The 19,385-nt window shown below is 37.0% G+C and overlaps 2 protein-coding genes across 2 annotated transcripts; one reads left to right on the top strand and one right to left on the bottom strand.

Annotated features, from left to right (window-relative positions):
* The first annotated feature begins 470 nt into the window (after window positions 1–470).
* On the top strand, window positions 471–11,358 carry LOC121787596 (vesicle-fusing ATPase-like). The gene is made up of 21 exons (XM_042186371.1): window positions 471–796; window positions 1,684–1,779; window positions 1,856–1,937; window positions 2,163–2,213; window positions 4,357–4,527; window positions 4,625–4,779; window positions 4,917–5,025; window positions 5,669–5,768; window positions 5,840–5,895; window positions 6,227–6,292; window positions 6,384–6,466; window positions 6,590–6,723; window positions 7,925–8,135; window positions 8,286–8,417; window positions 8,485–8,545; window positions 8,639–8,698; window positions 8,903–8,961; window positions 9,046–9,133; window positions 10,582–10,704; window positions 10,903–10,968; window positions 11,058–11,358. The coding sequence occupies exons 1-21, from the start codon at window positions 633–635 to the stop codon at window positions 11,199–11,201; spliced, it is 2,211 nt and encodes a 736-aa protein (XP_042042305.1). The 5' UTR covers window positions 471–632; the 3' UTR covers window positions 11,202–11,358.
* A 1,334-nt stretch (window positions 11,359–12,692) lies between these two features.
* On the bottom strand, window positions 12,693–16,653 carry LOC121786000 (probable hexosyltransferase MUCI70). The gene is made up of 9 exons (XM_042184503.1): window positions 16,196–16,653; window positions 15,554–15,835; window positions 14,934–15,147; window positions 14,718–14,827; window positions 14,360–14,563; window positions 14,137–14,239; window positions 13,828–14,015; window positions 13,542–13,741; window positions 12,693–13,010 (listed from the first exon to the last, which is right to left on the bottom strand). Exons 1-9 carry the CDS (start codon window positions 16,257–16,259, stop codon window positions 12,792–12,794), a joined length of 1,584 nt encoding a protein of 527 aa, XP_042040437.1. The 5' UTR covers window positions 16,260–16,653; the 3' UTR covers window positions 12,693–12,791.
* Between the last annotated feature and the right edge of the window lie 2,732 nt (window positions 16,654–19,385).

The raw sequence follows: 19,385 nt of genomic DNA, 5'->3' as shown, positions 1-19,385 counted from the left end.
AGAATACTATCAACAATACTATGCCGCCTATAAAGCCTATACCGAGGGCGGCTAACTTTTTTGATGAGAATGAAGCCGGAAGCTCAAACGCAAGGTCTTCCCCACGCCGAGGTGTGCATATTATGGTGCGCGAGAGGAGCCACAGAAGGTTGACACTGCGCGAGACGTCAAACTATAAGAAGACCTAGTCAAATACATTTGGGCGAAAATCCGCACACGTTGTGGTTTTTTTTATTTTTTTTTATTTTAGGAATTTAATTATTCAATTTTTAATTTTTTGAATTTAATAATTTATTTTTTTTATTTTTTAGTAATTTGAGCATTTTTAATATATTTTAATATTATGAAAATGTTTTTACTAATTTAAGTATTTAAATTGAATAATAAAAGGGTGATTAAAAATTAATAAAGGTGGTCAAGTGGATGCTCTAATCTAACTAAACCCAGGCTGAAGAAATCGTAATCCATTTCAATCTAAGCACGTACTGGCGAAGGTAAAAGGAATAAAAGTCGTAGAACAAAAGAAGAGGGAAGGAATATTGAACTCTGAGACAGTATTTTACATTTAAATCGTTAATTTGAAAATATTTATAGAAGTCGGATCTCATTTTCGATTAGCCACAATCGGAACGATGGCAGGGCGCTCGCCGACGATGATTGTGACGAATACCCCGGCGAAAGATCTCGCTTACACCAATTTCGCCTACTGCTCCCCCGCCGATCTCCGGAATTTCGTTGTGCCTGGATCGGGGAACGCCTACGCTTTGATCGGCGACGTGTTTGTGCTTTCTGTTGCATATCCTTTTATATTGAGCTCCCATTTCTTTTAACTTCCAACTGTTGAGTTGACGGTGGATGATTCTTTTCATTTTCCGTCTTTATTTGAACACGTGATGGAATTTGGTGTTTCAGAGTTGTATACCGTCCAATTGTGCTGTAGGTGTTGTCATTAAACTATTTTTTTTAACAAATTTTTGTTTCGATGTTTCAAAAAATTTGTGGCTTGTGATTTGAATAAAGTGGTAATTGGTTATGTGGAGTATTAGCTAATTGTTCTAGTCTGAGAACCTCTTCTTCCTAATCAGATTCTGAACACTTGTTTATTGATTTGTTGTTTTGTTGCTTCAACATTGAGTTGCATTTGTCGTTTGGAGGTTCACATGAGTAACTGGTCTGTGCTGATAGTGCGTATCAACTTTTTTTTTAAAATTTCTTGAATAGTGTTATCTTTATACAGACATTAAGATATTGCTTAGCTGGTTGCACACTAGAAATTTTTGCTATGATATTAACTGGTGTAATTCCACCATTTTGGGTATTTTAATTCCCAATGGCTGAATGTCATTATTATTTGGAAGCTCTAGTGGTATATGATTCAAATATATGTTTAACTCTTTCATTGTTATTGATGCTGTTAGCTGCTATTCTTGTAGTTTTGCTTCAGATTATCTACTTCCTGTTAAAACACTTAAATCTTGTCCCACATCAACTTGGTGATGATCCTAGCTCATCTATATAAGTATGGATAACCCTCCCCCTTATAAGGCCTTTTAAGGGGTGAGTGACCCATTTCTAATACTTCCATTGGTAGTTTGTTTGCATGGCATGGCAACTAATTTGTGAATTATTTTGAGATGGTGGATATTCTCATTATATAATTGTGTAGCCTTAACTTCAATATACTGGACATGATGGCATTCCTTCTGGACATATTGGTTTAAATGCCATTCAACGTCGCCATGCAAAAGTCTCCACTGGGGATACAGTGTCAGTTAGCAGGTAATGGATTTTGGTTCTTTAGTCACTGTATTATTTAATAAACTTTTATTCTGATAGTTAATTCTGGACATTTTAGATTCATTCCTCCTGAAGATTTCAACATTACAATGCTGAGACTTGAGTTAGAGTTTGTGAAGAAGGGTGCAAGAGATGAACATGTATGGTACCTTTTACAAGCTGCCCTTTATTTATCATTTTATTCTCTAGGTTTTGCCTACTTCTCCATGTCACTCAATCTATGAGATTTTTTCATCATATTTATTTGATTATAATGTGGTTGTACACTAGTACTTCCATACAGTGGAATGTTTGTATTCTCTATCAATTTCACATTGCTTTGGTGCATCTGATCAATGACATTGTTTTACCAATTGACCACGTAGGTGGATGCTGTTCTTTTATCCAAGCAGATCCGCAAGAGATTCATGAACCAGGTAAGAACTATATTTTTTGCCTCACATATATAATATACATTTGTAGTAGCTGCAATATATTCTTTGTGTGTATATATCTGCTAGTGCATCTATGCTTTTGGAGCTTGCTGTGTGAGAAAATGGTGACTCTAAATTTCTGTACTTGTTACTGAACTAGCAGTTTGCACTCTCCCTGTTTCTCATTTCAAATTTTATTTCTTTTGATGTTTCCTCACTGGAAACAGCAGTACTTCAATTTCAGTCAGTGTTATGTCACCTTTGATTAATCTGCAAGTAAAGGATTTAAAATATCTGGTGTCTTAGGCGTAGAGGAACCACTACAATCCATTGTGCATTTTACTTTGAAAGAGATTTGTTTTCCTCCATTTAGAAAAATGTAAATATAGTAGAAGAAATGTCTACACATGCTATCCCTACCCCCACCTCCTCTTTAAAATCCCAGAAAAGATAAAGACACTAAAACACAAAATATGCTAGAACTGCTACAGTTATTATTTACAGAAAGTAGCTATTTTGGACACAGTATTTCCCTTGAACTTATATTTCGTTGTTATCAAAATACAATCCTCACAAGTCTCAACTGACTTCTCTATTAATATCAGTTACACAATCATGTAAGCATAAAAATTTGAAATCAATAATTTTATAAGTGAAGAGAGAAACGGACATCAGTGTTGTTAGGGTCGCGGGGCGCCCCGGGGCGATGAGGGGGGACCCCGGGTCGCGGGGCGACGGGGCGAGAGACCCAAGAATCGGGGCGCCAGAATAGCCGAATGATGATTATATTTGTGTCTCTTTTATAAGTTTATTGTTTGAATGTTTATCACATCAAATAAATCTACATACATCATTACTCCATATTAAAAAAAGAAGATTAGACGAAAAATATAAATTTTTAAGCAACATAACATAACTAAATAACTGAATTTTATTATAAAAAATCATCAAAGTTCCAAAAAAAGTTGCAAAACATAAAATAATTAACTAAATAATACCATCATCACTCAGAGGTAAGTCCTCTTCTCCTTCATCGGATACAACCAAATTAATATCTTCACTGTCATCTTCATTATTCACAAGAGTATAAGCACGCATAGAGCTTGAGGCTTGTTCTCTTGTGCTTGTGCTACCTCTAGTATGGTACACTGCTTCCGACGCTCCAGAAGCTCTACCATCGTTTAATTTTGGGAAATTGTTTATAATTCCTATGTTCAAAATTTTAGTAAAAAAAAGATGAATAGCAAAAGTGAAAAAAATGAGAAAAAATGATTAAAAGTTCATTGATTTGAAATAATATTGTAGAAAGTGAAAAAAATGAGAAATAATGATTTCTACAATTTAAATTTATTTCAAACACCGCATCACAATATATCCACACTACTAAATTTTATTACTGCAATAAACACTGTGAATGTAATAACTATTTTATTTATATTGCATAGTTAATGTTTATGTTATTAGTAAAGCGTACTAACGGAAGAAGTATTTATTTACTTTTAAAAATTGAAAAAATAGACAATTTACTAACATTATTTCTATTATCAGGAATTTTCAATTCCATAACATAGATAAAAGAATTGATTATTTTGATTAGTCCTTCTCATTTCCATAACATAGATAAAAGAATTAATTACTTGTGTTAAATAAGTATACCAAATCAGTGGAGCCGAATGATTGACGGAGACCGTGAAATAATTATCCACTGCAAAGCGGTGTAGGTGAGCCATTTCCCAATCAGCTCTGTATATAGGTGAAAGCGCCCAACATTTATCCACTCACATCAATTTCTCGTTTCCATCAAACCGCCAATTGTTTCTGCTTCTCCCTCCTCTCTTCCCGTAAAAAAAAGTCCCTCCTCTCTTCCCGTAAAAAAAAGTGAATGGATGCCTTTGTTTCTCAATTAGGCTCCACGGCGACCCAGCCGACCCAGGCGCGCCCCACCGTCGCCCCACGGATCTCGCACGACCCCGCCGCATCGGGGCGATGTCGGTCTCGACCCTTGCGACCCGCGACCCAAGCGCGCTCGGGGCGCGATTTTAACAACACTGACGGACATTCAGAAATTATATATTTTAAAAGATCCATCCTTATATGGTTGTTTACATCATCTACAATACTGTGAAAATAGTTTTTCTCTATGTAGGTTATGACAGCTGGGCAAAGGGTAACATTTGAGTATCATGGTAATGGATATATCTTCACTGTCAACCAAGCCACTATTGATGGCCATGAGAAATCTCATGGTATGGAGAGGGGGTTGATATCACCTGACATATACATTTTATATGAAGCATCAAGTTCAAGTGGAATAAAGGTTTCCTTTTGACCTTTTGAACTATGCTATTGCCTTTGTCTGCTATCACCTATTTAAATTTCAATACAGCTAATGATGAATTGCTGAGGTAATGCAGATTGTCAACCAGAGTGAAACTGCTAACAGCAACATCTTCAGGCACAAAGAGTTCAATCTCCAGTCATTTGGTATAGGTGGTTTAAGTGCTGAGTTTGCTGATATATTCAGAAGAGCTTTTGCCTCAAGGGTTTTCCCTGCGCACGTGACTTCAAAGTAATGTTCATATTCTTGATTCTTGTGAACTTGTACATATATTTTATTACAAGTGTATTCATGATTGAGAGAAAAGGCTTAACTTGTGGTTTTTGTCAACTTTATTTTGCGGCCTATAATTTTGATGCCCTTCTTAGACTTGGCATCAAGCATGTCAAAGGAATGCTGCTTTATGGACCTCCTGGTACTGGGAAGACTTTAATGGCTCGGCAGATTGGAAAAATGTTGAATGGAAAGGAACCCAAGGTATAAGCACGGGCTATGTTGTATGTTCACATGCTCTGCTGGTTTTGTTCTTGTTGATTGTTCTTGTTGGATGGGACTCCTTTTGTTCTATGCAAATATCTAATTTATTCTGTCAAACTTTATTGCAATTAGTAAGACACAGGAACCAGAATGCATTTTGTAATTTTCTATTTGCATCACCCATACTTTCTTTTGGACCAAATAACCTAAAGTACTGACGTAAGTTACTATAAGGAGAAGTAGAAACAATATGTGAGGCCAAAGGTCTCAAGTTTAAGTCCACTGTGGTGTGGTCTTTTAAATCTTGCAATTACAAAAAGAGAACAAAAAGCAAAATGTCTGTTTCATAAAAATTAGAAACCTATGCTTCAAGCATCTTTCCATTATTCTTCTTGAATCAATGATTATGCTTAAATGTGAATTCCATTTTATGATAACCATCTCAATGTTTTCTAGTCTATGTTTATTAATTGCTTCCCACCTGTATTTGTCTTTGATTCTGTTCTAGAAGGATACCATGCATTGTCTATGAGGGCATGGGGCTACCTTGGTAGTTGGTATAACTGTAAATCCTAATATGTACCGTGCCCCCTTATGTAATGTTTTGCTCACCTTTTGAAACTGGTTAAATCTGGAATTTTAGATTGTGAATGGACCTGAAGTGTTGAGCAAATTCGTTGGTGAAACTGAGAAGAATGTCAGAGATCTATTTGCTGATGCGGAGCAAGATCAAAGAACCAAAGGTTAGTGACTCTTTTACGGCAACAGTCTATAAATTCTTTGTTATTGGCTCATTTATCTCTTCATCTTTCAGGTGATCAAAGCGAGTTGCATATAATCATCTTTGATGAGATTGATGCGATTTGTAAGGTAGAGGATGGAAAAAAGTCATATTAGTACTTATCGTATCTTCCCTATTTGTATACTGATTTTCTAGGTGGCCATATGAGTGTCTGACATCTGTAAACTTACCGTTTTGTGGAACTATTTTGCAATTTTCATTCCAGACGCCCAAATTTTGAATATCATTTGGAACATCCACTCTTGACTTGAACACATGTGGCACATCAATTGGTTTTTTTAGTGGTGCTTAACATTCCCCACTCCCAATATGTGACATAATAAAATTTTAAGCTGCTAACTAGATGTTTCATTGTCTGTGCTTTCTCTCATTTCAACTCTTTTGGTTTGAATTTGTCAGTCTAGAGGTTCAACTAGAGATGGGACTGGTGTGCACGACAGCATTGTGAACCAACTCCTAACAAAGGTACTTATGGTTTTAGTTCAAGTTGAAGAGGCATTTCAGTATTAGTTGCTGCTAATATCTTTGTTTGACTAACTCTCACTTACTGTTTTAGATAGATGGTGTTGAATCTCTGAATAATGTCTTGCTCATTGGAATGACAAACAGGAAAGATTTGCTTGATGAAGCTCTTATGAGGTAAACAAATGTGGATTCTCTTATTCATTTGTATGGGACGGTGATAGTCTTAATCCTCTATGGAAAAAAGGAGTATCCAGTGCAAATAAACAGCATTGTCCTAGTTTGGCTCATTATTTTCAGGCCAGGGCGTTTGGAAGTCCAAGTGGAAATAAGCCTTCCTGATGAAAATGGCCGGTTACAGATTCTTCAAATTCATACAAGCAAAATGAAAGAAAGTTCTTTTATTGCTCCGGATGTGAACCTGGAAGAGCTTGGTATGTGATTGGCTTGCAACACTTTTTACTGACTTTTTTCCTAATTCATGATTCCTTAGCAGACTGATATTTGGTAACATATGAAAGTAGAATTAATATTTCTGATAGTCAAGTAGATTGGAAGAAAAAGAAGATTTTTAAGATCTGAAAAGGACTCTTTAAAATAATGAAAATACCATTATGACTGTATGCATGGACATTTAATTATGGCAAATTGCTTATATTCATTTTCTATGACAAGTTGAATACTGGAATATATTTTATGATAGTATGCATGCGCTTTTGATAACTAAAGGATAACCAAACTCTTTTTCCCCATGAAATCTTATGTTTTTTCCATTAAAATGATTAATAAAAAGGGAGCATTTTGAAATTCTGTACCGAAGGTTGCTTGTCTTACTTTATGTTGAATGAGATAGCGCTTATACTTATTATGCTCATTGTTTGAGAACTACGGCAGTTAGGACTTAGGGACTAGCCATATGTTCATTCATCTTAATACTCCCTCCGTCCCATGTTACTCACACTTTTTATTTTAGGTCGTAAATTTGGGATTGATTTTTTTAGTGTAATTAAATTAGTATTTTATGTGTAATGAGAGATCACTTAATAAGGGAACACTTAATTAACATTAATAAATTGATTAAATACCCTAATTCTTACCTAAAATAGAAATAGTGTAAGTAGCTTGGGAAGTGCCGAAATAGACTAGTGTGAGTAACATGGGACAGAGGGGGTATTATTTAAGAAGTTAGTTTGACTTCTTTTTGCATTCCCATGTATTGCAAATGACCATGTGCACTTTATTCAGTTGTAGATAGATTTAATGGAAATATTTGTAGAGTTGTCAAGTTCGTTGCTCTTCTTCAATTTACTCATCAATACCTTAGTCACTTTACAGTGTTATTTCAGTAACTGTTTTCTATTCATTTACATGATTTTTGTTCCCAATTAGTCCATTTATGATTTGTCATGTATCAATATCAATGGTCATTGTGTGGATTCACTAGTGTATAATGATAAAATAAGGTTTGACTGTTCATACTTTAAGTGTGAGATGAATGCTAAACTAACAGATTTAATCCTAAGCTAATGCAATAAAGGATGGGATCTCAATCGATCCATGTCCGTGATTGTATATGGCTCTGTCTAAATTATTGTTGGAGTTGTTAAGAACATAAAATGTTCTTTATGGATGCAGCCGCTCAGACAAAGAATTACAGTGGAGCAGAGCTAGAAGGTGTAGTAAAAAGTGCAGTCTCATATGCTTTGAATAGGCAACTAAATATGGAGGATCTTACGAAACCTGTCGATGAAGAAAATATAAAAGTAACCATGGAAGATTTTCTGAATGCTGTTCAAGAAGTGGTTCCAGCATTTGGAGCTTCAACAGATGACCTTGAACGTTGCAGGTATAGATAGCCAGATACCTAGAGAAAGAAGTTGTTTCATGGTTGAATTTACTGTGATAGAATTCCGAGTTCAAATTTCTTGTAACATGGAATTTCGTTGTGGAATGTGTTACATTTCTCCATCTGACTGCTGATCACTGTTTCTCACAGACTAAATGGCATTGTGGAATGTGGGACAAGACATGAACACATATACCGAAGAACCATGCTTTTAGCTGAACAAGTTAAAGTTAGTGAAGGAAGTCCTCTTGTTACTTGCCTTCTTGAGGGCCCAAGTGGCAGGTAAATTTCTGGTTCCCTTGATTTGTGAAGTGTGAGTACTTTATAAATTCTCTTTTCTTTTGTGCAGCGGTAAGACTGCAATGGCAGCAACAGTGAGCATTGAAAGCAATTTCCCTTATGTGAAGATTGTAAGTACTTTTACTTTGTGTTATATTATCTAGTTATCAAATAGTACGTTATTGATCTTCTTAATTCACCTTATTTACCTGGCCTATTGCTAGATATCTGCAGAAACAATGATTGGGCTCAGCGAACCTACAAAATGTGCTCAAATTGTTAAGGTTTCTTTCAGTGCCCTTCTCTAGACACTGCCTTTCAATAATTCAATATAATATGCTAGCTATATATGCGAAGAAAATAGCTCCCTTGAGCTCACTCACCAGTCTGTCATTTTTTATACCTCATGAGCATGTGCCCTAGTGCTTTAATGGTAATACTCATATGCATTTGGTTGAGGAGTATTTTACGTATGCTTTTCCTTATAGGTATTTGAAGATGCTTATAGATCGCCATTAAGCATAATTATCCTTGACGACATCGAAAGGTAAAGTTAGAAAATAGATGAATGATATTGGATCACTCAGCAGTAAGCACTCATTTATCCATTTACGTTTATCGATTTTTGTAGGTTACTGGAGTATGTTGCAATTGGCCCTCGCTTTTCAAATTTAATCTCTCAAACATTATTGGTGCTTCTGAAGCGGCTTCCTCCAAAGGTACATTTTTGTCCAACTGTTAGTTATGACATTGCAGAACAATTGCCGCTTGCCATATTGCTCATATTTTCTTAATTTCCTTAAGTCAGTGTCCAACTACTTTGTTAATGGAGAATATAGGCTATGGCTCTTATGATGCCTTGTATCAATGTATTTTTAGATGATACTGTATTATACTCCCTTTCAATAGGCCACAACCTAAAATGGAATTCAATACATAACAAACACCCCAAATATAACTCATTAATTATACCGTATGCCATTTTGACCCCACTTAATTTCTCTCACACCTGATTTATTAATTCCCTCTCTTACTTTTGGACAAATACACACTCAATTAAAATTATCTTCTCTCTCCTATTTTATTATAAACTACTCATTTCTTAACATCCATGCTTGGAGCTTGAGGCCTATTCTAATGGGGTGGAGGGGAGTATGATGGTTCAGTCCCATGCTGTTCTGCATTTATGATCGAATGTGATATCTGAGGAAGTCTAAGTAGTCTCTCTTTTGAAAATTCTATTAACTCTATAATAAATCATTATTGTTGCTAGTCTTGTTATTTCCTGAAATTTGCACCATATTTTATTGAACACTGATTTCTGGTGGCATGACTGAACTAGAGTTTGGTTTCTCTTGTTGATTTACATTTTATGGTTTTATATTGATACTTGAAGCTCTTGAAAGCATGGTTGTCACCATGAACTTTAATATGACAATAAGAAAATAGCAAATGATGTATTGTTGTGTTATTCCTATCTTTTTTTTATAATTACTGATTAAGGATTAAATTACAAAAGTGGTTCTAGATCTATTAGATTCACATTCATAAATAAACCAGATGATAGTAATGCAGTGAATGCATGTATACCAATAATAGATCAAAATGCCACCATGAGTTTGACTTTGGAAAAGAAAAATGTACTCCCTCCATCCATGATTAAATGTCCCATATCTGATCAACACGAGTTTCAAGAAATTGTTTGACTTTATAAAGTAAAGTGGGTAGAAAAAGTTAGTGGAATTGGGGCCTACTTTTATATATTGGTTTTATAATAAAATGTGAGTGGAATGAGTTAGTGGAATCTAGGGTCCACTTACCAAATATAGTAAAAGTGAAATGGGACATTTTAATGGCGAACGGATGAAAAAATAAAAATGGGACATTTAATAGCGGAAGGAGGGAGTAACTTCTATGCACCCTCCCCGAAAAATAGTCTCATTTGCGGACGGCATGGGTTTTAATGAGAAATTGGTAAAGTAAGAGAGAGAGGAGCAAAAATTAATAAAGTAGAAGAGGGAAAGAGAATAAGTGGGAAAGATGGGAGAAAAAGTGGGTAAAATGTATGAGAAAGCTTCCATTTATGAAATGGGACTATATTTTGTGGACGGATGGAGCATTACTTTTTTAGATAGACTAATTCAGAGATTTATCTTATACTACGCAGGGGAAAAAAGTTCTTGTCATTGGGACAACAAGCGAAGTTAATTTTCTTGAATCTGTTGGTATTCGAGATTCATTCTCAGTGACCTACAATGTTCCAACACTGAAGACAGAAGATGCCAAAAAGGTATATTTTCAGATGCTTCCTCTCTTTGTCGTATGCAAGAGATTTTCCCTGATTTTTACTTTGAAGAGGTGGGGAGACACTGAATACAGGCGTTAACAATATTTTGAACCACCAGCCCTGCTTCTATTTGACAGTTTTTTAAAGCTCCTACATGTTTATTTTATTTATTTATTGACGTACTTGCATCTTCCATCCCAGGTGTTACAGCAGCTTAATGTTTTCTCTAGTGATGATGTTGAGTCTGCTGCAGAGGCATTGAATGATGTAAGTCTAAGTTGGCATACTTTGTAAGGAAATGCAATATAAGATCACCATGTCTTAGTAGTTTAATTTTTGGTTTGGTGTGATTCCAGATGCCCCTGAAAAAGCTGTACATGGTAGTGGAAATGGCTGCTCAGGGAGAACATGGTGGAAGTGCAGAAGCTATTTATTCTGGTAAAGAAAAGATCAATATTTCACACTTCTTTGAGTGCCTTCAGGATATGGTGAGGTATTAGTAGGAGTTGTTTCTCCTGTATGTTTCTTTCATCTATTTGTTCGTTTGATATTGACATTTATGTATGTCCTCACCTCACCCTATTATTTAGAGGGTGTTTTGAAGAATATATATTATTTAGAGTATTCAAAGTTTGGTTTTGTTGTTGTTGATTAAAACTGTTGAAAATGTAGAATTGATATGGATTGAAATCTCTATCAATGGAGAGGATGAAACTGATAAAATTGAGGAAAAATTGTAGTGCAGGAGAAAATCATCTTTGAAAGATGGAAGCACAAACAAATGCAACCATCTTTGAAAGAAGCATCAAACTAAGAAGGAAAAAAATACAAACAACTAAGATTTATTCTAACTCCAAGTCAAGAGAAAATCCATCTTGAGCATTTGCAAACCAATTGGAGATGTTGCTGCATAGCATCGTGTACAGCCAAGATCACCACACAATCCATACAACTTCTAATCCTCCAATATAGCTCTCTGTCGACTAGGTCAACTTCTAATCCTCCAAGATCACCGATGACGCAGAATCGTTTGACCTCTCTGTCGACTCGATCAAAGTGAGCGCGGAGCATTTTATATGTGCGGCGGCAGGACCCCTTCGGCTTAATCTGGTGGTAGGCCTCGGTGACCTTTTCCCAGAAGCACTTCCGGGGTTGTTGATTCCCGACGATGGGATCGTACGAGACGTTGATCCAGGTGTTGTACACCGCCAGCGTTTCTTTGGGGCCGTACGGATGCCGGCCTAGATCCTCCTCCTCCTCGTCCGCCTCCACCTCCGCCTCCGCCCTGGAGCTTCCACCGCCTCGGCCTTCTTCCGGAGTGGGTTCAACGGAATAATCCTTTCAAATCTGGGATAATACCTGCGAATACCGCGGGGCGGAGGGACGGGCATATGCATCCATGTCAAAATTGGGTGGTTGGTACCCCCCGAGTCGACGAACCCTGGGTGTCCGGCGTCGACGAACCAGAACCACCCAATGTGTTGTACATGCTCCCCCAGTCGCCGAACGCGTTGAGATCCCACCGCCACCGCCGGAGTTTCCGTCGCCGGACATTTTGTGATGAGATGTTAGATGAAAATTGGAGAAGAAATGAAGATGATTTGGGAAGAATAGATGTGTAGTTGTGTATGAAATGAGGATGAATTATGAGTATTTATAGAGTAAAAAAAATGAAAAACGGTTATAAACGATAATATTACCGTTTTTAATTTTTTATTTATTTATTTTTTTATTTAATTCGATTTTTTTTATAAAAATGAATTATTGCGTTAGCATGACGATGCCCACTCGCGGGCCGGCGAGTGCGTGGCGAGACGTCTCGCCATTCTTCACGCCGTGACGGAACACGGAACGGGCTGGGGATAGGCTGGGGACGAGACGGGACGCCACAACGCGTCACGCCGCCGTCTCGTTCCTTCGTGTCGGAATACGGGCCACCCGCGTGACGCATTGCGGGTGGCCTTAAGAATTCTAACAATGTCGGAACAAAATTTCTCGCAAGGCTGTATGCTAAAAGAACCTATATCCAATCCATGCCGAATAACAGACCAAAAACACTATACAATTCCTCGTCTGCAGTATAACACGAATCAATCGATGAAAATTTCCCTAGTTTTGGGATTTCTGCGTCGTCTCCTCGAACCAGGTCTCTTGTCTTTTCCACGTCGGCCAACACCTTTTTTAGGTAGGCCTTTGTCGCGAGGTATAGTTGGAGGATGAGGAAGCGGTCGAGGATGAGTGCGAGGAGGAGGTCGAGGTCTTAAAAGAGCCAGATGCGCTCTTTGCTCCAACAGATCTCTGTGATATGCCTGTAAACAAACAGACAAACGTGCTCAAACTAATGAAGATTGATGCAGAGAAGCAATATGAGCTCAACCCAACACATCTCAATCAAATAGTCCAACTAAAAAATGGCGAGATGCAAGTTCGGTCCAAAACTGACTTTATATATGAAAACAGCAAAAAAGTTTTGATCCCATCAAGTCCAAAGACTCCAAACTAATTGTTGAAGAAATGGTATTCCGGCCCAACTAAATCGCAAACAATTTCCACATTACTCCGAAGATCCATTTACTTTAACAACCATGGGTTTAATATAACAAGAAGCCAACTCCCCCATATAAAAAGAGTGTATGTACTGTTAACATATTATTCAATAGTTCTGATTAATTGCCCAAAATTGGTTTTCCAGCCCTCCCTACCGCAGCACAATCCTCTGTTCATCCAGAAATTTACCCCTCTTTGATATACATTTTCTAACATTATAACTCTCACAGTAATAAGAAGATCCATAAAACATATGTCAACATGCTTCTGTTTGGTGAGAGTACAAGGGCTACCTGTATTACAAAATTGCGTCTTTCGCAATCTAGAAACATATTGACACCCCAGTTAACCTTGTCCGCGACTTTGTCCCTCACAGTAGAAAAGCTCAGTTGATCCCTGGAAGTGAACCTATCAACTTCATTAAACCACAGACAGCTAAGAAGATTTGTGATGGGGACATGTTCTCTTATTATCACACATCCTTCAGGAACATCTGAAGAAGTTCTAGTTGTCAGCAGTTATTGACACAAGAAGAGTGCAAAATATTAGTAACATATAAGGTGTTGGTCACAAGCATACCACTACTTATAGGAAGCTTAGCAGTTGTGTATGGTGTCAAACCCTCCCTTTTATAAAACTCAATTTGACGATCAATAGAAGTATTGTCATATTTCATCCCAGCTTTATTTGCCTCAGCTTCTTCAAACACGTCAAATCGTCTATAGTGCCTTGATATAGCATAAGTAGCATTATGGCGCCACAAGAACCTGGTGAGGGTGGACACCAGGGGCATTATAGCAAGAATGATGCAGCATGTATTGATTCATTCACCACTTGCATTGAAAAAATAGTTAAAATAGATTCTGATAGAGAAATCATAAAAGATACCTCTCAAGAACCTGGTATGGATCCACAACAAGCTGAAGCTTTCCATCGATCCAGATTGAGTATCGGGTTTTTGGTAGCAGTCTATGCAACAAGAGCTTTGGAACTTTTCAGAATCAAGTATTCATTTACCACCCAACAACAATAGTTCAGATTGAGTCATCCACAAACCAATATACAGTTGTGTTCATCAAGTGCAGAGCTAGGGGGGATAACAAAAACAAACAGACCTTTCCATTTCTTCTGGAGTCAGTGTAAGGAACATTGTGTACCACTATAACCCTCCATAATCCGACCATCTTGTCACTGCCCAAGGTGCTCATATTTTTCATATAAGTTTCGGTCTCTTCATCAATAAACATAAAAAAGGGAACATTTCTTTTCGCAATTTCACCAATATTACTTGGTTGCTGAATTACATCATAGTTTCCTGTATATACAGACAAGATATATCAATGGCAAATGTTAATAAAACAGATACAGCCATGCAGATTATGTTATGCAGTCAGTGATATTACTCAAATGCATTCTAGAACCTGAAAGAGAAATCTTGAATTTAAAATTTAGCTTATGTGCAGCTGTACCAAATATAGCAGAGGCAACAATGACCTCATGGAACTTCTCCAACAACTCAAGGTCAGCCACATCAATGTCAAATGCAGTCTTATAACCAGGTCTGCATCCCTTGACAAATCTGTTAAATCAATGCGTAACTTATAATAAAATAATGACACAAAAAAGACATAATAATATAGAAACAAGCACATACCACATGGAGGGTAAGAGGAAAATATACCTACCCACAGTGAACAGTCATAGACTCTTTAATCTCAAAAGATTCATTCCTCTGTTTTAAAGAAGGATAACCACCAAACTCAGAGCCTCCATTTGGTTGAGTTTTCAGTGAATTCTCCTCAGAAAAATAAGTTAAATGATAAAGAACAGGAGATGGTGATGGAAATTTTGGTATACGAGCAATGGCCTGCTCCACAGGAACATAGCATACCGGGCATGCTGAGGACACAAACAAAAAAGATCATAAGTCCCTGAACATTACCTGGATTCAATTGGCTAAGAAATTTTATTCTCATAGCAATTTAATAGTTTCTTTTTTCCAGGGGGATGGGGTTGGATAAAAGTAACAGAATTATTTTTTATTTAGAAATATTTAACACAAGTGGAGGACATACTAGTTATAAAATGATAATCCAGTCTTAAGTGATATGGTATTGGCACAAAGAGTCCTTGGACACACATACTTTGAACCCAATTTAGTTTCAAGCTTTCACATATGTCCCTTGAATCCCCCTCTATATATTAAAAATTATTCTATTTGTTTCCAACTACCCTGACAACAGAATCCAATTAAGCTTTTATAATAGCAAATATGCAAAGACAAAACAGAAGGTTAAAAACTTACGGCGTGGTCCAATCTGCCTTGTATCACCAGGAGGAGGGGGTGGAAATGCAAAGTTTTTGCATGGATCAGTAAAAACAGTAACTGAGCTGGAGAAATCACTTGTAGCTGAAGCATTATAGAGAGTACCCCAATTGGTGCTATCGTTACATACAAAAACTTTGTGTGTCATAGAATAACTATTATATGTGAATGCTCCTTTTCCAGGTAATAGCCACGGTGCAACATAAGAATTTTTAAGATATCTGGCATCAAAATGCAAACCAATGCTGTCGAAATCATCCTCTGTAAACAAAAAATCAAATCACACATATATGAAATGCGCACATAGAAAAATACTAACACCAAATATAATGCTAATAAACAGATTTTCTTTGTTAAGCTATATGATAAAGGAAGAGAAACATGACGGAAGTTACCAGACACAAAACTCTCATTTCTCATTTGTTTCTCAAAATTGAATAAATGGGAGAATTAGATACAAATGCATTAAAGTATGGCACTGTTGTTAATTAGGGGAATGCACTAGAAAAACAATTTCGCGCCGTATCCTAATTTACGACAAATACGTAAGTAACCATATAACTGGAAACTGGGTGAGATAGATAGAGTAAACGAAGATAACTAAGAATACATTTTCTCTACCTTTATTGACTGTGAAAAACCCTGTCAAAAAAGCCAAGACTGCAAACACAGACAATATCAGCATTGCAACTTTCTTTCGACTCAAATATCTGAAAGCAGCAGGCAGAAATTTTTCCTTCTCCCTGTAACCGTTAAGGCATGTCTTCGAAGACCTACGAGGTAGATACAAATTTTGGAGCTGGAACCCTCCATTCTGTGCGTGTAGCTGCAAGGATCCACAACTTCCTGTCTTAATCCCAATGACGCTCCAGTCATTGTACCTCCAGGCCCCCAAATGCAACTCTCATCTCTCCTTTCTCTCAATTTTCTCCTCCATCTACTGTAGAGAAAACCAAACAAGGTATCCATTAGAAATTAGAATTGACCACACCAATCCACAAAACAATATGAACATAACAAAATCTATCATAGCTAAACAATTTAACAGTACGATCAATCTCTAATTTAATCAACTGGTCCCAAAAATAGAAGTTAACAATGCGGTTTCGATTACCTATTAACTTCGAAATTTCAACGGAATCAATTCCCAAATACTGAGAATCAATTCCCAAATACTGAGAATCAATTCGCCCAATCTATTACGCATGATACAATAAACAGATTCAAGCGAACTACACCTTACTGGAAAATTACCAGAAAACTTACATCACCACAACCTCAAAATATCATACTTAGAAATAAAAATAAAAATATCAATACAAATAAAAATCCATTACCTGATTTTACTCACTCAATAAACGAATAAGGAATTAAGATTTGAGCGGTTAGTTATATTTGTAAACGCAAATTAGAAAACTAAGAAATTAAATCTGGACCCACTTTCATCTATCCCAACGCAAATTATTTATAACCTACTAACTTTTGCAGAATTTGGGTTTAAGGGTTTATGGGGGTGTTTACTGATTACGTAAATGTACCCATTTTGTTATCTATTCCATAAATGGGAAAAACGCCAACCACATTGGCGTGTCTTTAAGTAAAAACGTCAATAGTAATGGCGTGTTTTCAGGTAAATACGCCAACGTAGTTGGCGTTTTATACTTGTGTCGTATTTTGGGCGTATTCTCTCCGATTGCAATTACGATAAAAAACGCCAACTTGGTTGGCGTGTATAAATAAAAAAACGCCTTTGTAATTGGCGTGTTATCGTTGTTGAAACGACGAACATATTGGCGTTTTCCTAAAAGACGCCAACACGATTGGCGTATTTACTAAATCATTAGAAACGCCAACCTGAGTGGCGTGTTTACTCAGGGTCATATAGCAGGCGTTCCTCCCCCAAATCGCGAAAATCTCACCATACACACCCTTCGTGATTTCTCCAGCGGCGCGCCTCCTCTCCGTGATTTCGGCCTACATTCATCAATCGGTGCTATTCTCCCCCAAATTCATCTATTTTATTCGGTTAGTATGCTTACCTTTTACATTATTAGAGTAATTGGTGGATAGCTAGGGTTTGTAATGGGTTGTGAATTGAGTAGAAATATTATGCATTTTAGATTGGTTGAATGATATTATTGTTGATTATTATGTTGGATTGTTTGGGTTTAAGTTAATTTGTGTATAAATTTGATTATAAACCTAAACCCTAGGGTTGTTATAGCTAAAAAATTGGGCAAATTGTTTTGGTTTATGTGGGTTTTGGTTGATGTATGTTGATTAGTTTAGATTGTTAAATTTGTTTATATTGTTAGGTTTGTCAAATTGAAATTGGACAAATTGAAAATGTTAGGTTAGGCAAAATTGAAATTGGTAGGTTGGGCGAATTGTTAATTAAAATTGTTAATTTTGTGTAGGTGAATTGGTTTATGATTTTGAATGTGCAATGTTGTGTAAGTGAATTATTTGATGTTGGTGTTCAATTTTGTGATATTGGATTAAATTGTATCTAATTATTGAAATGGTTTATGGTTGGTTATTGTTGAATTTGGATTATGAATTTGGATTAAATGTTATGGTTGGTTATTGTTGAATTTGGATTATGTAGGTAAATTATGGCATCATCTTCAACCTCTCGTCGTCGGCTTGCATGTGGTCCTGCGGATCCATCTGTATTATATTTTCAGAGACAACACGTCTCTAACAATATATGGGCAGGAGTTCCATCCGAATATGTACGCTGCCGACGATATGAAGGAATAATTTGGGATGTTCCCATCCATCAATATGTCTTGGCAATAGTGGACCAGATGGGGTTTGGGGGTATATTAAGGTGTGGTAAACCAAAAGACATTGACCACCATCTTATCACAGCTCTGATTGAACGTTGGAGGCCAGAGACTCACACGTTTCACTTTCCAGTCGGTGAAGCGACTGTGACACTGGAAGACGTCGAGGTCTTATGGGGCCTGAAAGTTGATGGAGAGGCTCTGACAGCTTACATCCCCCCGACGGAAGCGGGACATTGGATGGACAGGTGTTTGGATTTTCTAGGATTCATACCGGACGCATCCGAGTTGAAGGAAATGGCTTTTAAGCAGACGAGCTTATCGCGCCAATTGAGGATTGAGCTGTCTGGTGACCACGAACAGTACATATACACTCAGCGGGCTCGTATATATTGTCTGCTATTACTTGGTGGTCTGATGATCCCCAACGCCTCCGGAAACAAAATTCCGTTCTTCTACCTACACTTTTTCATGGATATAGAACGGTGTTCTACATATAGCTGGGGTGGGGCGACGCTTGCTTGCTTGTACCACAATTTGTGTGAAGCGGCCGTTGCTAAGAGGACGGATGTAGGGGGAGCCTTAACTCTATTACAACTTTGGGCTTGGGAGAGAATCCCAAATATTAGACCGAGGATGCTAGATCCCGTGCATACAGACTATCTACCATGTGCAAGCGCGTAAGTTGTTCATTTATTCATTTTTGAAACTTAATGTTCATCAATTTTTGTGTTCTTCGCTCATAATTTAAATTTTTTAGATGGAATGGCCCGGCGTCATATGTAAAAGCACCCGGACATTGTATTGAAAATTTCCGAGATCAGTTCTCCATGATGCATCCTAATCAGGTACTTCATATATTTATAAAATGTTTTTGGTTTTTTGTTTTTTGTTTTTATGGAAATTATTTTGAAAAATTTGTATCACATGTAGTTTATTTGGAGGCCTTATCTCCACCGGGAGTTGCCGGAAAGTTGTGATGCCGGTCGTCCTATATGGATGTCGATAACAACGCTTATTTG

Source organism: Salvia splendens, chromosome 22 (assembly GCF_004379255.2).
Source record: "Salvia splendens isolate huo1 chromosome 22, SspV2, whole genome shotgun sequence".
NCBI classification, from domain to species: domain Eukaryota; kingdom Viridiplantae; phylum Streptophyta; class Magnoliopsida; order Lamiales; family Lamiaceae; genus Salvia; species Salvia splendens.
Note: the sequence above shows the minus strand (reverse complement) of the source record. Positions and strands in the feature narration are given on the sequence as shown.